This window comes from Sphaeramia orbicularis, chromosome 3 (genome assembly GCF_902148855.1).
Source record: "Sphaeramia orbicularis chromosome 3, fSphaOr1.1, whole genome shotgun sequence".
NCBI classification, from domain to species: Eukaryota; Metazoa; Chordata; class Actinopteri; order Kurtiformes; family Apogonidae; genus Sphaeramia; species Sphaeramia orbicularis.
In genome coordinates, this window is record NC_043959.1 from 17855740 (window position 1) to 17876147 (window position 20408).

At 37.7% G+C, this 20408-nt stretch overlaps 3 protein-coding genes across 5 annotated transcripts in view; 1 reads left to right on the forward strand and 2 right to left on the reverse strand.

Moving 5' to 3' along the window:
* LOC115436980 (GATOR complex protein WDR59-like) overlaps window positions 1-9484 on the reverse strand; it is a 29499-nt gene extending 20015 nt beyond the window's left edge. The window contains 10 exon segments of the mRNA XM_030160022.1: window positions 928-1084; window positions 1561-1638; window positions 2967-3083; window positions 3844-3932; window positions 5372-5409; window positions 6981-7061; window positions 7136-7221; window positions 8131-8266; window positions 8496-8545; window positions 9418-9484. Of these exon segments, the coding sequence (XP_030015882.1) occupies window positions 928-1084; window positions 1561-1638; window positions 2967-3083; window positions 3844-3932; window positions 5372-5409; window positions 6981-7061; window positions 7136-7221; window positions 8131-8266; window positions 8496-8545; window positions 9418-9471 (886 nt within the window). The 5' untranslated portion in view covers window positions 9472-9484.
* Window positions 1-20408, reverse strand: part of LOC115436927 (conserved oligomeric Golgi complex subunit 8-like) — a 99281-nt gene that overhangs the window by 70328 nt on the left and 8545 nt on the right. The window lies entirely within an intron of this gene.
* On the forward strand, window positions 10202-19461 carry LOC115436938 (RNA-binding protein NOB1-like). 3 transcript variants are annotated; one of them, XM_030159962.1, is made up of 10 exons: window positions 10202-10270; window positions 11079-11211; window positions 11767-11900; window positions 12917-12988; window positions 13249-13398; window positions 14224-14376; window positions 14461-14685; window positions 16915-17012; window positions 17466-17610; window positions 18891-19461. In XM_030159962.1, the coding sequence occupies exons 1-10, from the start codon at window positions 10202-10204 to the stop codon at window positions 19158-19160; spliced, it is 1449 nt and encodes a 482-aa protein (XP_030015822.1). In that variant the 3' UTR covers window positions 19161-19461. The 3 variants fall into 3 exon arrangements, with proteins under 3 accessions (XP_030015822.1, XP_030015830.1, XP_030015837.1); XM_030159970.1 differs by having other exon boundaries at window positions 14464-14685; XM_030159977.1 differs by having other exon boundaries at window positions 13258-13398.

Sequence of the window (20408 nt, forward strand, 5' to 3'; positions counted from 1 at the left end):
AACCTTCTTGTCTTTCATAACGTCTAAAAGTAACTTCCCCTTCCAACCAGAAATCTAGGATTTTCTTTTGCCCTTGCATCTCTAACCCTGAAAACCTCCTTTTTGTTCCATACTTTAAAACTGTGGTTCCCAACCTTTTTTTATTTGTGACCCCATTTTAACATCACAAATTTCTGGTGACCCCAGACATTCAGAAGGGAGACACTTTTTTTTCTAAAATTAATTTGTTTTTGATCATGTAATAGTTTTCTATACTATATTTCACATACAAATTAATTTTAGAGGATATTTAGTCTACATAATGCATATTGTTCTGGACGGAGGCAGTAAAGCCAGGTATAGATTACTGCACAAAGGGAGAATTTGATTTTCCTTGGTCAGGATATGTACAGTCAGTCCAGCTTGGATTTACAAGGCTGACAACTAATACTGAACAAACAAAAACTCAAACTATGAATTCTGAAAGCTGCAGCATCTGAAACCGACCACAATGAACATTTGAAAGATAAACAGAACCACAGTGCTGCAGTTTCAGCTTCACATTTTGTCATGTCTTTTAGATTGGGATTGTCTCTCTCGACTCACCATATTTTTTTTATTCGTAAATGATTATTTTTTATCAATTACTAGAAATTTCAGGCAGCCCCATTTGAATTCCAGGTGACCCCATGTGGGATCCTGACCCCAAGGTTGAAAAACACTGCTTTAAAAAGACAAGAAGCCACGTTGTTGTAGTAAAAACCCGAATTCAGAATATTGTCAAATATGGAACAATCCTGTAATATTAGTGTGCATGTAAATACTGACAAACAGAGGAAAGGTGCCCATGACTCTGCCTTTGTTCACACTTAGAGTAAACTGTTAACTAGATCCAGTCCACACACTCCTTCCAAACATCCAAATGCATTGCGGTGTGTGATTGGTCACCTTCTTTCTGCGGCCTCCACTGGAACTCAAGCACGACGTCATCATGTCCAACAAAGGCGTGGACGGGGCTGTTGAGATCAAGTGTACTCCACAGCAACAGACTGTTCTCCCTCCTCAGCTGAGGAACCATCACTGTCACCAGACCGTTGGAGAACGGCTGACACACACACACACACACACACACACACACACAGAGAACATATGTAACGGTTACTGTTTACAAACATTTAAGAAATCGTTATCATATCACAATTGCCTAAGTCATTCACCATATGGACAAAAGTATGTGGACACGTTAAATCCAGGTGTTTCTTTTCTAACAGGGGTCTGGGATCCAAAACAATAATGACTAATGTCAGAATATACTTTTATATTATGAGATAAATATCATTGCATTGGTTAGTTTGGTTTAAATTATTATCTTTGTTTCCAAAATGACTGACTGAGGTGATCAATTTCAGAGCAGTCCAGTTCAGGTCTGAACAAGTACTTGGTTAATATAATGTTTTTCATGGTTTTAATCAGTATCACAGGTATCAATAGCAGCACCAAACTGAGCCCTAACCCCAGTCTCACCCTCTGCCTTGAGATAGTTCAATAATCCTCTGACTGGAGCTCAGTGTTCAAACTCACCGTGTACCTGGCCTTCCACACTGGCACCTGGCAGGACAGGATGTTCAGGTACTTCCTAGGCTGTCGGTAATCCCAGAACTGCACACACAACACAGACAAAACTCATTCAATTTATACTCAAAAAAGCTCAGATTATTATTATTTAGAACTTTTTCTACAGATGGATTTCAGAGCCTTAGTAACACACTTTTTATTTTATATGATATTTATTTATTTTGGGTTGTTTTTGTTGGACTGTTGTCGTGTCCAGAACAGTAATTTTTCTGTTATTTGTGCCTAAAAAATACAGAGCATTTGGATTTGGCTGAACCTTTAAATATCCACAGTTTTTAATGTTTCAGGCTAACCTTAAAATGGATTCTGTCAATATTTCCTCATTCTTCACAAAATCCTACATTTTGGCAAAGCACAAACAGAAAACTTATTTTGTTCATGTTACTTCTTATTTTGTTGATTTATTATTCATTTTTGTTAATCTTTTTGATCACTTTGGCTGTTTTTGTTCATTTTGTTGCTTATTTTATTCTTTTTTTTCTTACTTCATTTTGGTTAATTTTTTGCTCATTTTGCTCATGTTATTTAGGATTTGTAAAGTTTTTGTTCATTTTATTATTTAATACATATAAAGCCAGTGTGTCCATCCACTGTCATTGATCCAACTCCATAGGTTTTACTGGTGAATCAATGTTGTAGAAGATGACGGTGTTTCCATGGTAACTACGGAGCCTCTGAACATCCAAATGGGTCATATCTGATGACCATGAAAAGATGAAGAACTGTATTTTACATCAATTATTTACATGTATTGATAGGATTAATGGATCAAAAGGTATTAAACAGTTTAGATCAGTAGGTGGTTGTGGTAGACGGTGGTTGTTTGGGTTTTTATGGGTTAAGATGAGGATGAAACATAAAATGTAGAACATTTCAAACACCTCAAACCAGTAACGAGGGAACATAAAGTGCAGAGTATCTAATCTGCACTGCAGTGACACACTAAGATTTGTAAAGTAGTTTATACTTCTTCCTACTCCTTTTCAACCATGCAATATTCAGACTTGCACGTACTTGAAGATAGATTCTGCTCATTTAAAAGTTTGTTTTTTTTTTGTCTTATTTTGCTTCGTTTTGTTTCTTTGCATGTTCAAAATAAATAAATAAAATAAATGAATAAAACCAATTCCAAATTGTAATTCACACAGTAATAATCCTGCTTTTCAGATCATTTTTTATATTTATAGACTTTCACTGGCAATTGACGGTAAACAGACAAAAAGGACACAAGGACATTATGATCTGGCAAATGCAGTGGAACCAGGGACATTGTGGTTCATGAGCCTCATCTCCCTCCGCTATCAGAACCACTGTTAAACAGCCTGAAGATGAAACCAGCCTCAGTTTCTCACCCTCACTGAGTTGTCTTGACTCGATGTGGCCAGGATATACTCGTTATCCGGATGCCAGTCCAGGCCGTGGATCTTTGACAGGTGAGCTGCTACGTACTCCACCGCTGTGTTTGGTTTCTGCTTAGAAAAAAATAACAGAAAAAAGGAATATAATCAGCATAAATAACTTTATAAATATAAGACCATGAAAACCTATGCACTGAAAAAAAAATCTAAATCTGACCAAGTGTATTTTTCTCATTTCTAGTCCAAATATCTCATCACACTTGAAATAAGACAGAATCACCTAAAGAGGAACTTCTCAGTGACATTTAAGAACTGATTTTTAGACAGTAGATCTGGAAAATGTGATTCCAAGAAATCTTCCCAAGATCATTTTCACTTGTTCCATTGGCAGATTTTTTTGCTTGAATTAAGCAAAAAAAAAAAAAAAAAAACTTGAATTAAGCAAAAAAAATCTTGAATTAAGCAAAAAAATCTTGAATTATGCAAAAAAAAAATCACGAATTAAGCAAAAAAAATTTGAATTCCGCAAAAAAAATCTTGAATTAAGCAAACAAAAATCTTCATTTAAGCAAAAAAAAATCTTGAATTAAGCAAAAAAAAATCTTCAATTAAGCCAAAAAAATCTTCAGTTAAGCAAAAAAAATCTGCCAATGGAACAAGTGAAAATTATCTTGGTAAGATTTCTTGAAATCAGATTTTCCAGATCTATTGTCTAAAAATCAGTTCTTATATCTCACTGAAAAGTTTCTCTTTAGGTGATTCTGTCTGATTTTAAGTGTGATGAGATATTTGGACTAGAAATGAGAAAAATCAACTGGGTAAGATTTAGATTTTTGCGGTGTGTTGTTGTAACGAATAGTGAAGCACCCACTCTTTTATCCCAGATGCGCACGTCTCCGTCATGACTGGAAGCGAGAAGAAACTGGTTCTTTCTGTTCCATTTCACCTGCGATGCTCCAGCTGAGAAAAAAACAAAAGACTTGATGAGCAATTATTAAAGAGATGACGCAGTTCACTAAATCCGTTTCTTAGCTACTACCAAGTCAAAGTCCATCTCTTTATGTATGAGAGCAGTTATTAATGAGCAAAAGTATCAAATACACACTGACAGTACTTCAGTATAAGTACAACTTCTCCCTCCTTCAGTTAAAGTATGTACGTATTATCAACAAAATGTACTTAAAATATGAAAAGTCAAAGTAGACAGTGTATGTATGATGGTTTTATTCATCATACTGCTGTATATGTTTCATGTTTATTAGAAACTTGGTATTCTAATCTACACCAATGCATCATATTTGATCATTTATCATATCCATGGTGTTGCTGTGTTGTGAGAACCATTTCACTCAACTTTTCATAAACTCAGAAAAACAGGCCTATTTTCTGATGATGCATTTGTCAGTGAATTCGCAAGGTTTTATTAAGAGTTTATTTGACTGAAGAAAGATAAGAATTTAAAACTCAAACCATAGCAGTTTATCAATGCTGCTCACTCCGTACTTACTCCTGTCGCAGGTTTCTGTCGTGATAGTGATTCTTTATTATATCTAGTGCACTGGCAATGACTGAGGAGGGAAACATTTTACGTATAGTCTGTTGTTTGCTCCATTTTACTTTGTTTTGTTTTTGTTTGTTTTTTTTTTGGGGGGGGGGGGTTGTTTTTTTTCCTTTGGTGCTAGCTGCGATTGATTTACACCCATGCTTACTTAAGATTTCTGTAAGGACCATTCAGGACTGTGCTTGTATTAAATTGAGAAAACTTCAATAAAAAGATCTTGATCAAAAAAAAAAAAAAACTCAAACCATAAAAGACAGTTTATCACAAACATTTAAAATCAATACATTTGATAATGCATGGTTTTAATGCATAAAATGAATAAGCATTAATATGGAAATATGCACTTACTGTACTGTTTATTTATTGTCTCCTCATCCACCTACTGTTTATAGTTATATTCTATGATCTTTGTTTATAGTTATATTCTGTTTATAGTTAAACTCTTATATTTTTCTGTTTTTTAATATTTTTTCTACTATGTTCATTGCTGCTCCTTAGAGTTTTTGTAATTTCAGTTTTCTGTATGTGATGTACACATGGCAAAACTGACAATGAAGCAGATTTTGACTTTGAAATACTCAGGGAAAGTTCAAGTACCTCAAATGTGTACTTGAGTAAAAAAGGTTAATGCCGATCCAGCTGTGTACAGGTTGATCAAACAGGATATTATATGTTCGTTTAGATGTAGATAGGACCTGTCTGTTGATGCCTTTGTTGTTTTCATACATTATGTGATTCTATGTGAAACAGATGTGTGAGTAAATGAGCGTATTATCAATGACAATACACAGAAACCAAACAAACAAAGCTGTAGTAGTTTAATCCTCTGCAGACTCACCGACAGCAGACAACGCCACCGTGGGTTTCCGAGTGTCTCTGTGGAGTCAGAAGAACAGACAGTCAGACAGACCGAACACATAACTAAAATGAAAGACATGTTGTTTAGCTGAACATTAGAAATGCTAGCTTGATTTATATCAAATCATTACAGTTGCGGAAAAAATTATTAGACCATCAAAAGTCATCAAAAACAATGGTTATACAATCCAGTACTAACTCCAGTGTGTGTCATGTGACTAAAAAAGAGAAAAGAAAACATGGAATGTCTAAAAGCACTGTTTTTGTCAGTACAATGCCATAGATGGAAGAACTGAAGTGATTTTGGTTTTCATCAAGAAAACATGTTAAATAGATAGATATCAGTTCTGAAATTAAACTACTATGAGCTATTTTTGTTGTTATCATTATATTTGTCCAAACAAATGGACCTTTAGTTGGACCAATCATTAAAATAAACAAGAAACTGAAAAAAACAAGGGTGGTCTAATAATTTTTTCCGCGACTGTATATAAACCACTTTAACAAAAACCTGGGTTCTAGACTGAAATATTAAAGCCCCCAATGCCTATGCAGTTCTACATATTGACATGGGAGAGTTCTACATCCTCCTTCCTGTGTTTTTATTGAGTTTATAAGGTTAAAATATTTAGTTGTCATTGTGTGTGTGTGTGTGTGTGTGTGTGTGTGTGTGTGTGTGGTGGGGATTCAGTCAGTTTACTTTTGTCACCACAGTTTACAACAGAAGTTATGCTGCGTTCCAGTCCACCCATAACTCATGTTTTTCCAAACTTCTACTGGTGAAAATGCACTGGAATGGCAGTCAAACCGGTGACTTCCCACCTGTGAACTCGTATTAGATCGATGTACTCCCAGTTCTGAGCTCTGATGTCACGTAGCCCATGAAACAACAATGCTGCCCTCCATGGATGCAGTGTTTATGCAATTTGTTTATTAAAACAAGGTATTGCTCTGACATTATTTATCTGCAAATGTTCTGCATAATCAGCAGCTACTCTAGCGTTAGTTAGTTTTCAGTCCATTGAGTGCAAGAATAAATTAATACGAAATACGAATCCAAATATACAAATAACATAAAAGGTAGAACAGCTTCCCTTGCCTTATGTGCTGTTTTTCCTCCTCTGTTTCCCTCAAATAAGCAAAGAACAAACACCTTTGGCGATAGAAACGATTGTAAATGAGCATAACGTACGGTCCACCATGGTGGTTTGTTTACATCTAATTACCACAGTTCCTCGCGCTCAAACCGTTTGGTGTGACTTGCCTGGAACGCTACAAAGTCGTGTGTCATGGTTTGAAGTCGTGACTTACTGGCTCAAAAACTGAAAAGCTGTGTGAAAATATCAGCTTGTTTAGTCAAAGGTACAACACTGAAACAGGGAAGTCAACTACAATTTCCCAACAAATGTCTAATTGTAAAACTTCAGTCTGTGGCAGAAGCTAAAAATCATGTACACATTATATCTGATTAGGCTTTTCTCCATGGCAACAGCAGCTACTATGTCAGAAACAGAAGAGTAAAGACCTGTGTGAACCAACCCATCTCAGTATTCCACAACTGTGAGGAAAATGGTATGAGTTCCTCTCACCTGGTGTCCCAGATGTAGATGTAGGTGTCCACTGAGCTGGTGACCAGGAGCTCCGGTTCAAACCAGGACCAATCCAGGTCACTGAAGGCAACACAGGACAGAGAGTCAGTGAAAGTTCACCTGCACAGATGGGTTTAAGTCCAGGGCTCAGTTACCTGATGACCCGGGTGTGGCCCTGCAGGGACGTGTGAACCTCTCCGCAACCGTCCCTCCACGAGTACAGATCCACACGCTGGTTACTCTGAAGACAAGACAGAAACATGCATCAAAAACCAGCAGCTGGAGAAGTGTCCTGGAATACTGGATTACTTTTCTATCAGACCTGCATTTATCAGACTTTTTAAGTTTTTATACAGTTTGAGAGACTAAATAATAATAGTTATGTTGCATTTTCTGTACGTATTTAGGATTTTTTCCTTTATTTTATGTATTTAAGCAACCACATTGCCTTGATAAACTTCTAGTGCATAAAAGCCTACATGGCAACAAATCTACTTTTGGTTATGAAGAAATAAACAGGTGAAGAAGAAGATTTGATGACGGAGAAAACGAAGATAAAGGAGGAAAAAGAGTAGAAGTAGAGAGGGGGATAAACACACCTACACTGTCTATGGACTGAATTTACTCTACAACCGACCCCCCCCCCCCCAAAAAAAAAAACAAAACAAAAAAAACCTGTTAATAGCATTAATGTTCATATGGCTATATGTCTATATAGACTGTTGTATTTTAAATGCCTTATCTTTATTTTAATATTACTACTCTTCTTAAATTTGTACTCTTAGCACATTTCCCCTTGAAATGTACAATTTGCTTTGGCAATATAAACATTTATTTGTAATGCCAATAAAGCCTTTTTGAGTTGAACTGATAAAGAGAGAAAATGATAAGCAACAGAAGGAGATAAAGGGGATTTTTTAGTTAAAAAAAGAAAAAGACCATAAAGACTAGGGAGGAGCATGAGAGAAAGACCCAAAGAGGCATTAAGATGAAGAAGATGATGGTGAAGGTGAAACCATCACAGAAAACTCAAACATAAATCTTCTAAATTCAGTCTGATGTGAGGTCAATGACCCTAACTGTGGCATTTTAAAGGGTTTTTCAGAGCGTGTTTTTCTCTTTAAATTCAGACAGAAAACAGTGAACTGACTGAGGCGGCAAAGACGTGGGCCTCGGCTGTATGTGGGTTCCACTGCACCGTCCCCACGTCCCATTTACTCTGACGGCCAATTTTTCTTGGCGGCTCAGACGGAGATTCAAGGTTCACCATGTAGAGGAAACGTCGCCTGAAAAACAAAAAACAAAAAAAAAAACACAGTTATTCACAGACATTTAATGAAGAGCAGTAGGTTATATCCTCAAAGTAAAGAAGACTGAGGTAAGGACAGTGTGTTGAGCAACATTTTTGATTACAGTTTTCTTCTCTCCATGTATTTCTCTATTATTGAAGGTTGCTGATGTGGTGTCAGGAATCTACAACGTACTCTGGGATGCATTCAGGTGAACTAAACTTACCCAGACAGCACAGCATGTGAGCCCAGACAGTCCACTGACATGGCTGTGGCCTGAAAACACAAGGCCAGTTTATTTACATAGCACACTTCATCACATTTCAGTAGAAGCCTTGATATGTTTTATGAAATGTATCGTAACAATGAGCCTGACTTCTACAGATGTGTATAGAAATTTTTCCTGCATTCATGATTTAAATTATTTATAGTCTGTATTTCTAATCATTTAAAAATCACACTGAGGGACATATTAGTAGAATAAAAGTGCTTTTCTTCAGGTACCCACTCTTTACCTTTTCTAATTCCTTTCCTTCATTTAAACGTGTCAGTCAACATAGATAGATAGATAGATAGATAGATAGATAGATAGATAGATAGATAGATAGATAGATAGATAGATAGATAGATAAGCTTTATTTCAGACTCATGGTCCACATTAAAAAGCAAACAGATAAATAAAAACACAATTAAAAAAAACAAAAAACTCCATACTTTCAAGATTAATTATTACTCTACAAATGATTAAAACCCATGTGTCATTAACTTCCTGTCAAACTTAAAAGCTTGTTTTACTATCCAATGTGTAAAAATCCTAAACTGAAAAGGAAATGAACCTGTCAGACAAATAAACTGGCGGAAAAAGTACAATGAGATGTAGCTGAAGTAGAAAGTATCATAAAAAGAAAGCATTCAAGTAAAGTACAAGAACCTGAAATGTGTACTTAGGTGCATTTATTTACTTTTATCACTAGAAGAAAAACTAAAGACTTATCAGTGGGAAAGAATCGCCGTCTAAACTCGTGCTATTTATAAGTTTTATGGTGTTTACTGTGACTTTGGAGGCGCTGTTAACTCTGGTGCACCTGTGCATCTGTCCACCTGACAGGACATCAGCTGATCCACACCTCACTTTCACAAACAAATACCTGTGCATCCCGAAATTCAACCACCACATTCTCACTGCTCCAGCGGGCCGCCATCTTTCCTCCTCTTTCTACCGTAAACAAACTGTCACGTGACTTTAAAGTCGTAGTACATTATAGGAAAGGTCTTTGAAAAAAATGTAAATAAAAAAATAAGCAATACTGAAATAATAGGAAAACGTATTGCTGGAGCACTAAATGCTGCTAAAGAACCCAATTTTTTTTAAATTAAAGTGGTATAAATAAAAATGAAAAATAAAACGTAATACAGTATGGTTGTCCTCATAATATTAGCATTATCATTATATATGTGATTTTATTATTAATTTACCCGAGAGTGCTGTCTGTATTCTCACATTACTACGCACATGAAATACTATAAATGTCTCCCATAAACCAAAAGTATAAAATAACTTTATTTTAAAACGTACATTTGTTTTTTGTTTTTTTAAAGAAATAGAATCAAATATCAACCAATTGTTACTTTTACACTGTTAAAATAAAACAAAATGTTGATTATAGCATTATAAATATTTCCCTTAAAATTACTGCTCTACGAAAAAAACGAATTTACTCATACAATTCCAACTTTATTGTCTTTAATCAAAATATATATTTTAACACGATATAAACATTATTATTGAATATGAATGAAAAGTATTTTATAACGACAATATTGTGCCTCTAAAAAAATAATGTCTTAAAACGCTTTTCATTGATATTTTTTACGTCACTAATTTGTGTTTTCTGATTGGTCAGCCGAGCCAGATTACGTCATCAAACCAAGATGGCGCCCACCCTGGTGGAGCATGTTGTCGCTGACGCTGGAGCATTTTTGAAGAAATCCCCCTTGCAGGTGAGTTTTATTCACTTATATAGATTAAACAGTGTTTGTATTGATTTTATCATGTGGTTGTTGGGTTGTAGTGACTTCTGCTGTTCGTTAATCAAACTGTTGAAGGAGGAAAGCGAACAGACATAGTGTCCACCGCTCAGCAAAACAGAAAAATTATGTAATATAGTGTAAATATGGATTATATGTATAGTCTGCAACTAACAGAAGGCATGTTTATAATCCTCTTAGGCTTTTACATTGTATTACTCAGAAATGACATGTATTAAAATGTATATCTGATGGAAGCTGCCACGCTTGGGGGCGCTGTTTTTTGGGGTTTTTTTTTTAAGAATTGATTTTTTTTTTCCTTTTCTTCCTTTTTCTTACTTTTTTTAAGTTTGTTGATTTTATGCGATACCTGCTGATATTTCCACCAGTAATATTGCTATATTCGTTTATTAGAACGATAGGGTATCAGAATTTCCTTAACAACAACAACATTAATAATCGGATGAAATCACAGAGACCAAATGATTTAAGATCATACATTGGAATATAGAACAGTTGATTTTCATTTATTGTTTAATTATGATACATATGATTCCATAAAAATATAATCCAAGTTTGTTGTGTAAATGATACTAAATATACTTTTTTGTGTAAAATATCTTTTTAAAGCATTACTTTTACCTGAAAATGTGCAGATAACCTTCCATGATTTTCATTATACACATCATAAAAGAAATCAACTACTAATTGATCCTGGATATTTAATCTGATCGTGGTCATTAACCTTTAAGTGAGTCTTTTGTGTTGGTTTGTATTACAGGAGATTGGCAGGAACATCTACACCCTGAGAGATGTAGTGAACGAGATCAGAGACAAACCCACCAGGAGAAGCCTGGCCGTCCTACCATACCAGCTCAACTTAAAAGAACCACACCCTGAGCACATCCACACAGGTGAATACACTCATAAATGACTTATTTAGGTCATTGTAGGTTTTACTGAAGTGGATGTGATACACGGTTCACCAAGTAGAACCTCAATACTGCAGGTTAATTTGAATATGTCAATGGTGCTAAAAATTAGTTACTTATTCATTCATTCATTCATTCACACTGATTGTGTGGATTTTTACAGCTCAGTAAATAAAGCTGATTTTAGAGCTCTGGCCAGCATATTACTCTCCATCCAGCTTAATGTGCATATTATTTTGTGGATGAATTGTTTCCTTTGTCAAAGCTAAAAGCAGTGAAAAGCTCTGCTAGTGAGGTCTGGGCTTCTCCGGCCCAAAGGTTCAAAACTAGAATGTTCAAAATTCAGTGACATGCTCATGGAGTGTTTTTCATTAATCAACAGTAGTAATCTGAAAGATGCTTCGCTGACTTTCTGTGAAGACAGAAAATTTGGCAAATTGTTTTATTTGAGCTACATGTCATCTGTTAACTTAAGAGGTAAAGAGGTGAATCAGCTGATCCGACAACAGCTGAACTTTGGGTGTTTATGTGTTTCAGTGACTGAGTTCTCCAAGAAGACCGGAGACTACCCAAGTCTGTCTGCCACTGACATTAAAGTCCTGGCTCTGACATACCAGTTGGAACTGGAACATGTCGGCTCACAACACCTGAAGAAAGAGCCGGTGGTTAAGGTACAAACATAATAACACAGACAATTATCACACACTCTCTGGAATATAAGTTCACATCAACTTAATTTAAAGGGGTGGGAGACTTTCGTCACCAATTTTTCATCAAATCTGTTAAACCTCAGTCATTTCCTCAGTATCATAAATCCGTTAGTCTTTCTGTGATTACTCAACTGAATCTCTTCCCTCACGGAGAACACGGAGAGCCGGGAGGTAACTTGAGCATCTTTGGAATTTTGTCGTGACGTGCAATGTGGGAAGGGGAGTTTCGCAGCGACAGCACAACCATATCATATTATATGGCTGCAACAAAAACAATGCGGAAATGCAGAAGCAGAGCAAGTGGAGCTCCGCCTGGCAGTGGCACCTGCAACTTACATGACGCGGAAATGACTGGAGCTCCGCAGCAGCGTGAGCCTCCGCTTCCCACAATGCACATTGTGACAAAATTCTGAAGATGCCCGAGTTACCTCCCAGCTCTGTTTGTAAACACATGGTTTGTTTATGGTGGATGGCACTTCAAAATTGTTCACCGTGAGAGAAGAGATTCAGGTGAGTAATCACAGAAAGACTAACAGATTCCTGATACTGAGGATATGGCTGGGGTTTGACAGATCTGATGAAAAATTGGTGATGAAAGTCTCCCACAGCTTTAATAATAACGAATTCATCTTATTAAAAAGTCTGAAAATGATTAAAAACCAAACATTTGAGCCTCAATATCAGACCCAGTGACACATCTGTTCTTCATGAAACCAAAGGGAACACAAGTTTGTAATTTACAGCCTCAACATCTAGTATAGACCATCACATTTTACTGTCTCTGCAGATTGTATAGAAGTGTTCTGGGCTGAATTCAACATCTATTCGCATACTGTATGTTTAAATAAAGTGTTGGTTTAGCAGGTTCAAGGGCTGACGTGAAAACCTGAGAAGTGATCGCATGAGGAAAAAACAAAGCATGACTTGAACAGTTTGGATTTGGATGCGTAAATATTTTCTGATCTGTTCTGTTTTAGGTGAATATTCAGAGCACACAGCGTCACCCTGAGACACCAGTTAATGTTGCAGGATTTCACTTTCCCTCCAAGGTACAGTAGATGATCTGTTCTGTGAAAACACGCTCAGAGGCCACACAGGCCATCAGAAGGTTTAAAATGTCATTAATATGTGTTGACTATGTTTACTGTGCATTGTTGAGTTATCATAGTTGACGGCAAAAATTAATGATAATTAACTAGGATTTATTGTTGCTTCCATCTGACAAAACTGTGATATTATAAATAAATACAGGCCTTCTGACACTTCTGTTTAACTGGTTTGTTAATGAGAAATATCTTGTTTGTTGATGTGTTTTCAGAGACCTGCAGGCAGCTCAAAAGTCCAAGAGACTGTGACTGAAACAGAAACATCGACTACAGCCGACTGCGAACAGTTTAACAGTTTTCATTTCTGGAGAGAGCCGCTGCCTTCCATTGACGCCGACCTGCTGGATTTACTGGTGAGTCAGACGGACGCTGACGAAGCTTCTGGAGTTTTTTTCCCTGTTTAACCCACAGACTGTGTATCTGGTTTAATTCCAAACTTGGTTCCTTCCTCTTATAGACGGTTGGATGTCAAGGTTCTCCAGTCGTGTCTGTTCTTTCTTTCTTTCTTTCTCTCTTTCTTTTTTTTTTATTTGAGGGGGCAGGACATTTGTTGCCCCCACTAGAACCGGGCCTGGATGAGGCCCTGGTGCTTGCTCTGCTGCTACATTCACAAGGGTCACTAAGTAGTGTATGAATGAATCACATACTGTGGACAAATGTTTGTGTATATTGGAGGGATTTCACCTTTTTAAAGAACTGGACGCTTTGATAGTGTTCCAGTGGACCTGGTGTCATCTTTTTGGAGCGTTTCTTCCTCAGCGCCATGTTGGCTATGTTCTGACCAAAACAATGCAGCGTCCGTGGGACATCATCACGCATGTGCAACGAAGGTGGAATCGATAAGCAGAATCATTAAGCAGGCAAACGATTCAAAGGAATCGAGCTACTGGGAACCGGTTCTCGATTCCCATCCCTATTTCCCATCCGCTGTCAGTATTTTTCCTAGGTCAATAAAGCTCGTGACTTGGTTAATGTTGACACTTGGTCTTTCTTCTCTTTTGCTGATGACCTTTGTCTTCAGCTCAGGATAATGTTACTTTTACACGCATCCACCTGAACATTCACCGCTCTGCCTTAAAACACCTTGGCAATATTTTAAACTTCAACTTAACTGTGCGTTTGGTGACCAGATGTATTTGTGCAACATGATTTCACTCCATCTTTCTTGCCTCTTCCAGGAACCAGCGGACGTTTTAACATCAAACAAAACACAGAAGACAGAGACAAACATACCGACGTCCTCTGTGACGGCCGACAGCGAACAGTTTAACAGCTTTAACTTTTGGAGGGAGCCGCTGCCGTCGTTCGATGACGAGCTGCTGGGTTTACTGGTGAGCTGTGAACGTAAACATCACATAAAACATACGGATGACAACACGTCCGGTCTTTGACACAAACTCTGGTGATATTTGCAGAAAGAGGATGGTGTGTCAGGCAGCAGGTTGGACACATCACTGCACTCAGAGGATGAGGATGACAAAGAGAATGAGCCCGATGAGGAGGAAGAGGATGAAGATGATGATGACGGAGGTGGCTGGATCACTCCCAGTAACATCAAACAGGTGAAGATGGACTCAGCTGATTGGACGGCTCCAGCTGACATCAAAGTCGGATGTCTGACCACTGACTTTGCCATGCAGGTAACTGATGATTTATATTTTGTATTAACCCATAAAGACCCAAACACCCACCGTCGACCAAAACCATTGTAAGTGCCAGGTAGTATCCCTTTTGTCACATCTGGGGAGGAGTCATGTGGGGGTGGTACCTACATCACCGAAGTAGTAAAATCAGCTGTTTTCACCTGTTGAATGACTTAACTGAGAGGGGTGGGGGGGGGGCGTCCAACTTTGCTGACTGCCGTCAGAAAAGTGTTCTGTCTTGGATGTTTTTTATGTATTGTGGGATGATTTCACTGTTTGTTTTTAGTTTTAATAAATGTGTAGAACGACATTAATCCAAAGCTTAGTTTTTATTGTTTAGCAGCGTGTCCGGCAGGTAAAGATCCCTTTTTTTCGCTCACTTAGTCTCCCAGTGACTACATCATTTTTATTAAGTTGCCCAACAACCATCTACTGATCTAAACTGTTGATCCACTAATCCTATCAATACATGTCAATAATTGGTGTAAAATACAGTTCTTCATCCTTTCATGGTCATCAGATATGACCCATTTGGACGTTCAGAGGCTCCGTAGTTACCGGGGAAACACCGTCATCTTCTACAACATTGATTCACCAGTAAAACCCATGGAGTTGGATCAATGACAGTGGATGGAAACACTGGGTTTATGATTATATATATTAACACTTTCAGTGCCATGGGCCGATTAAATCGGCTTTACGAAAACAACCTGTAAAATGCCACGGGCCGATCAGATCGGCTTTGGAGAACACGCCACATTTGTGTACAAACAAACCATCCACCCCCATTTCTTTCTCACATTTCGATGACGTTCTTTCTGTGTCCCCCTTTTGAGACCAAGCAGACGGGAATTTGAGGTCACGCAACCGAATAATATTTTTATATCTTTTTAATGTTTCTTATTCTCCGATGTTTCATCAGAGGGAGCCCTCCATGCCGGGGGGCGGCTGTGGACTCCAGGGGCTGTGGCGCCTTCTCTCACTGGGGTTCGCTCCTTTCTGGTGGGTGGGGGTCCCAGTTGGCCCTCTCCCACTAGTTGGGATGCGGGGCTGTGTTGCTGGTGCCTGGTCGCCGGGGTCGGCGGCTGCCTCCTGGTGCGGACGGCTCCCTGAGACAGCGCCTCCTAAATTGATGTTTTACTTTTACTTGTACATTTTTGTTCTGGTCTACCCGTGCTCAGTCAGTCTTCTTAAGTATGTGTGAGCTTGTGGGTTTGCGTGTATATGTGGGTTTGCATGTATATGTGTGTGTGTGCGGGTGAGTGGGTGGGTGTGGGTGGGGGGCGGTACTGATTTTTAAACTGATATGTAAAGCACTTTGTGCTACAGTTTTTAATGTATGAAAAGTGCTATATAAATAAAGATTATTATTATTATTATTATTATTATTATTATTATTATTATTATTATTATAAATTATGCAAATTACGATCAATAATGAATCGGCTGCGTCCGGTGCGTTTTGGATCTAATCAGCAATCAGTCGGATGTTACCGAGCGGTTTCCTGCAGGATTCTTCAAATATTATAAAAACGACGCGAAATACTGAAAAACGGCCAAATTCTGTGGCACTTTTAAGGCTTATTATCCCCTTAACTGTCTGGCACTTAAAGAGTTAAATAATAAATAAAATGAACAAAAAATTGACAAAATATTAAGTAACATGAAAAAAATGTTTTTAAAATGACTGAAATTGCATTAAAATAAGATTAAAATAAGCAACAAAACAGATAAGATGTTCGATAAAATGAACAAAATATATAATAAATACACAAAAAATATGAGCAACATGAACAAAATAAGCCACAAACTGAATGAAATTGAAGAAAAAATAATAAACCCATGGAGTTGAATCAATGACAGAGGATGGATACACTGGGTTTATGTTCAGTTAATGAGAGATTTTACTGAAAAAGACAGTTTTTATGCAGTTTTTTTTCTGTTTTGATAGAATATCCTTTCGACTTTACTCTGCTTTAATGAACAGCTACATGTTCAGTCAGTTAAACATTGGAAAATAGATGATTTTCACCGGAAAAAATGCAAAATTCAGAGGACATTGCAACAATAAATGGTGATAAATCATTTAAGAAAAGTTAAATGCAGAGATAAATTCATTTGGGAACAGACACAATAGTCACACTGGGTCCTTATGGGTTAAAATACTTTCATTCACCAATGCCTGAAAAGTAACACTAAACCACATCCTTGTGTCCATTTTTGCAGAACGTTCTGATCCAGATCGGACTTCATGTTCTCTCTGTTAATGGGATGGTTATCAAACAGGCGAGGAACTTCATCCTCCGATGCCACGCCTGCTTTAAGTGAGTCCGCACACCTGTCAAAGGCAGCACGTTAGGAAGGAACAAAACTACACCTGATAGATGATAAATGTTAATAAATTACTTGTTTTTATTTATTCATTCAAAACTCTGCAGCTGTAACACATGAATTAAGTGTTCTCTCTGAAACCATTTTAGTGGTGAAGATATAAGTGTAAAGTGTGCGTTTGTGAGGCTGTAACTTTTCTATGTAGATACTTGTGCTGTTGTACATATCGTTAACATCATAGCATAATTTGCCAAAGTCATATTTTTGGTTAATTGTGATATCTGCTTAATTTAAGTCTCCTAACACTGTTATTTTTACATCATTGGCTATGAATTGGAAAAAAAAAGAGACATAAGCAGTTATACTATGAGGCTAACGATATGCCTTAGGTTTGTTGAAGTGCAGTCTATCACATGAATGCATCTGTTTCTTTTAACGCATGTCAGAACAACAAGCAACATGAGCAAAGTTTTCTGCCCTCACTGCGGGAACTCTACGCTGAAGAAGGTGGCGGTGACGGTCAATGAGGACGGCAGCAAGCAGATGCACTTCTCCAGAAACCCCAAAGTGATGAACCCCAAGGGGCTCAAGGTGAGACACCACTCTGACACTTCACCACCGGCTTTTCCTGTGCATGAGTTTCAGGAGTCTGTCTTATGCTCCTTTATGTATTACATGTGTAGCCTGATTTCTTTTTTTACGCAAAACTGATGCTGCCCTTTTGGCCGAGGGGAGGGGGATTTATCTTGCTGACAGACAAACAAACAAAAAAATCCGTCCATTTACATAAAACATAAAAGCATCACAGGAGAGGCATAAAAATACATTAAAATGAAAGAAAGTTAAAATATAAAAGCATTAAAATTAAAAGAGACATTAAAATCATCAGCAATAAAATGTGATTTTAAAGTTCACTTAAAAGACATTATTTAAGAGTTTAAGTGAAAGCTGCAGTAAACAATAATGTTTTCAGGCCTGATTTAAATGTGCTGACAGTCTGAGCAGACCTCAGGTATTAAGGAAGTTTGTTCCACAGCTGAGGAGCAGAAGAGCTGAACGCTGCTTCACTTTGTTTGGTTCTGATTTTGGAAACACAGTAAATCTGTCCCTGATGACCTCAGGGGTCTGGATGCTTCATAGGGAACTAACAAGTCTAGGGTGGATTTGGGTCCAAGGCCATTCAGTGCTTTGTAGATCAGGAGGAAGATTTTGAACTCGATGCTTTGACTCACAGGAAGCCAATGTAGTGATCTGAGGACCGGTGTGATGTGGTCCAGTTTCTTGGTATTAGTCAAGACTCTGGCAGCAGCATTCTGGATCAGCTGCCACGGCCTGATTGATTTTTTTATTTAGACCTGTGAAGACAGCATTACAATAATCTAACCTACTGAAAATGAATGCATATTAATAGGAGTCTGTGACTAATATCTGTGTTCCGTATTGTTTATTTATTTATTATTGTTGTTAATTACCTCCGCCAAGGAGGTTATGTTTTTGCTGGTGTTAGTTCGTCCGTCTGTCTGTCCATGTGCAAGATAAATCAAAAAGTTATGGACGGATTTGGATGAAAATTTCAGGAAATGTTGGTACTGGTACAAGGAACAAATGACTAAATTTTGGTAGTGATCGGGGGGGGCACTGATCTGCCTTGGCGGAGGTCTGCGCTCTCCAAGTGCTTTTCTAGTTATCTTTTTTTATGGTGCAACTGGGTGGGAATGTTCATGGGTTTTGGTATTGAAAAAAACCCAAAAAAACGACTGTATTATGCTTTTCTAGATGACTCGATATGTACTAAAAACACTTTGAACTAAAAAAAATGTGTTCCCCTTCCATGTTAATGACGTTTACTAACCCGTTGTCATCTTTTTCAGTACTCACTGCCTCTGCCTCAGGGGGGGAAACACGGCAGCAACCCTCACCTGACTGAGGACCAGCGTTTCCCCCAACAGAGACTGTCCCGAAAAGCGCGTCAGAAGACCGACGTCTTCAACCCGGACTACGTGGCCGGATCCTCGCCGTTCTGTGAGAACGACATCTACAGCCGTGCCGCCAACCTCCAAATCCGGGACAGTCAGTGCGGCGGGGGCAGGCGACGGGCCAACCCCAACACCGCACGCAAGAAGTTCGTCAAAAAGAAGTGACGGACATTTATTTGGACACAAAACCACACCTTCAACAAATCTGTGACATGAGGGATTCAGACTGGAGACTGTTTTTCCAAATCAGCCACTAGTGTTTCCAAGAAGAAGGAGTCAAATCACTGATGGATGATTTGGAAAGTGTGACGGGTTCAGCTCAGAAAACAAAACCAGCATTTTTCTAATATTTGCTCAAAAGCTTTGTTTCCGGTAAACAGTCATACAGAGTGTTGTGTTGAGATTGACTTATTAATATCATTTATCTATATTAATATTCAAATAAATGTTAGACTTGACAATATGGCTCTGGTTTTCTGTTACATCATTTTAACAAACATCTAATATTTACTGTGTAGTCGTTTGTAGAGTTGTATCCTCCTTAACATAAATCAAAATGGTGTGTTTTTATCTCATCTGAGCCTCTGTTTCATCTTGATCTTGATCTCAGCCTTTGTGGCCCAGTATTCATACAACAAAATGCTTAACGGATTGTTTAACTGGTTCTTTTAATGTTTGAATGAACAATAATCAACTGGATGGCTCTCAATTGTTTTATTCCAGTTCAATTTTCTGCTGTTTTCATATGAACATTAATGAGAGATTAATCTACTCATCTGTTGACTACAGTTAAAGTGGTCAAATGCATGCACCATCCACCTAAACTGTTCAGTTCATAGTTAAACTCTGCTCATTCTACTAGTCTGATCAGTTTTCACATCAGTACAAATGAACAGACAGCTCAGCTTTAAATACTTCAGATCTTGCTGAAAACACGCTGATAGATGCAGTCTGTGGAATTTTTGGGTAATATGTGCTTAGTTTTCTGACCAGGAAGAATCTGTGCATGATGGCAACTTTCTGGTGAACTCAAGGAGGGAGGGGTTAAATATTCCCGAGAAAAAAGTATCCACATGTTTAAACTGGAACCATGAAATGTGTGGTTCTGTACGAATGCAGCAGTTGGTTATTAAAGTGAGAGGTGAGGTTTTCTTAAGCCTTAGATGCATAAGTGGGTCAAAAATGACCAGATGAGGTTTTCTTGCAACATTCATATTCAAGGTGTTCCTCAAAAACATGTTTCTGACATCATGCCATTTCATTTTTTATTTACCTTTTTATAGATTTGATGAAATTGTAGTTTTTGTTTTACTACCCCACGCTTCCATAGGTGGATCAAAATGAGCCACATTCATTTACATCTGAACCTTTGATTCATCCTACATTCTACAGTAAAACCAGCTGAGGTGTAGA

What these genes read in the sequence shown, in the direction of transcription:
- LOC115436938 (XM_030159962.1), top strand. Translation starts at nt 10,202, where the DNA reads ATGGCGCCCACCCTGGTGGAGCATGTTGTCGCTGACGCTGGAGCATTT. An exon ending in CCCTGAGCACATCCACACAG is followed by an intron (nt 11,212 to 11,766) that starts GTGAATACACTC and finishes TATGTGTTTCAG; the next exon opens with TGACTGAGTTCTCCAAGAAG. An exon ending in GATTTCACTTTCCCTCCAAG is followed by an intron (nt 12,989 to 13,248) that starts GTACAGTAGATG and finishes TGTTTGTTGATG; the next exon opens with TGTTTTCAGAGACCTGCAGG.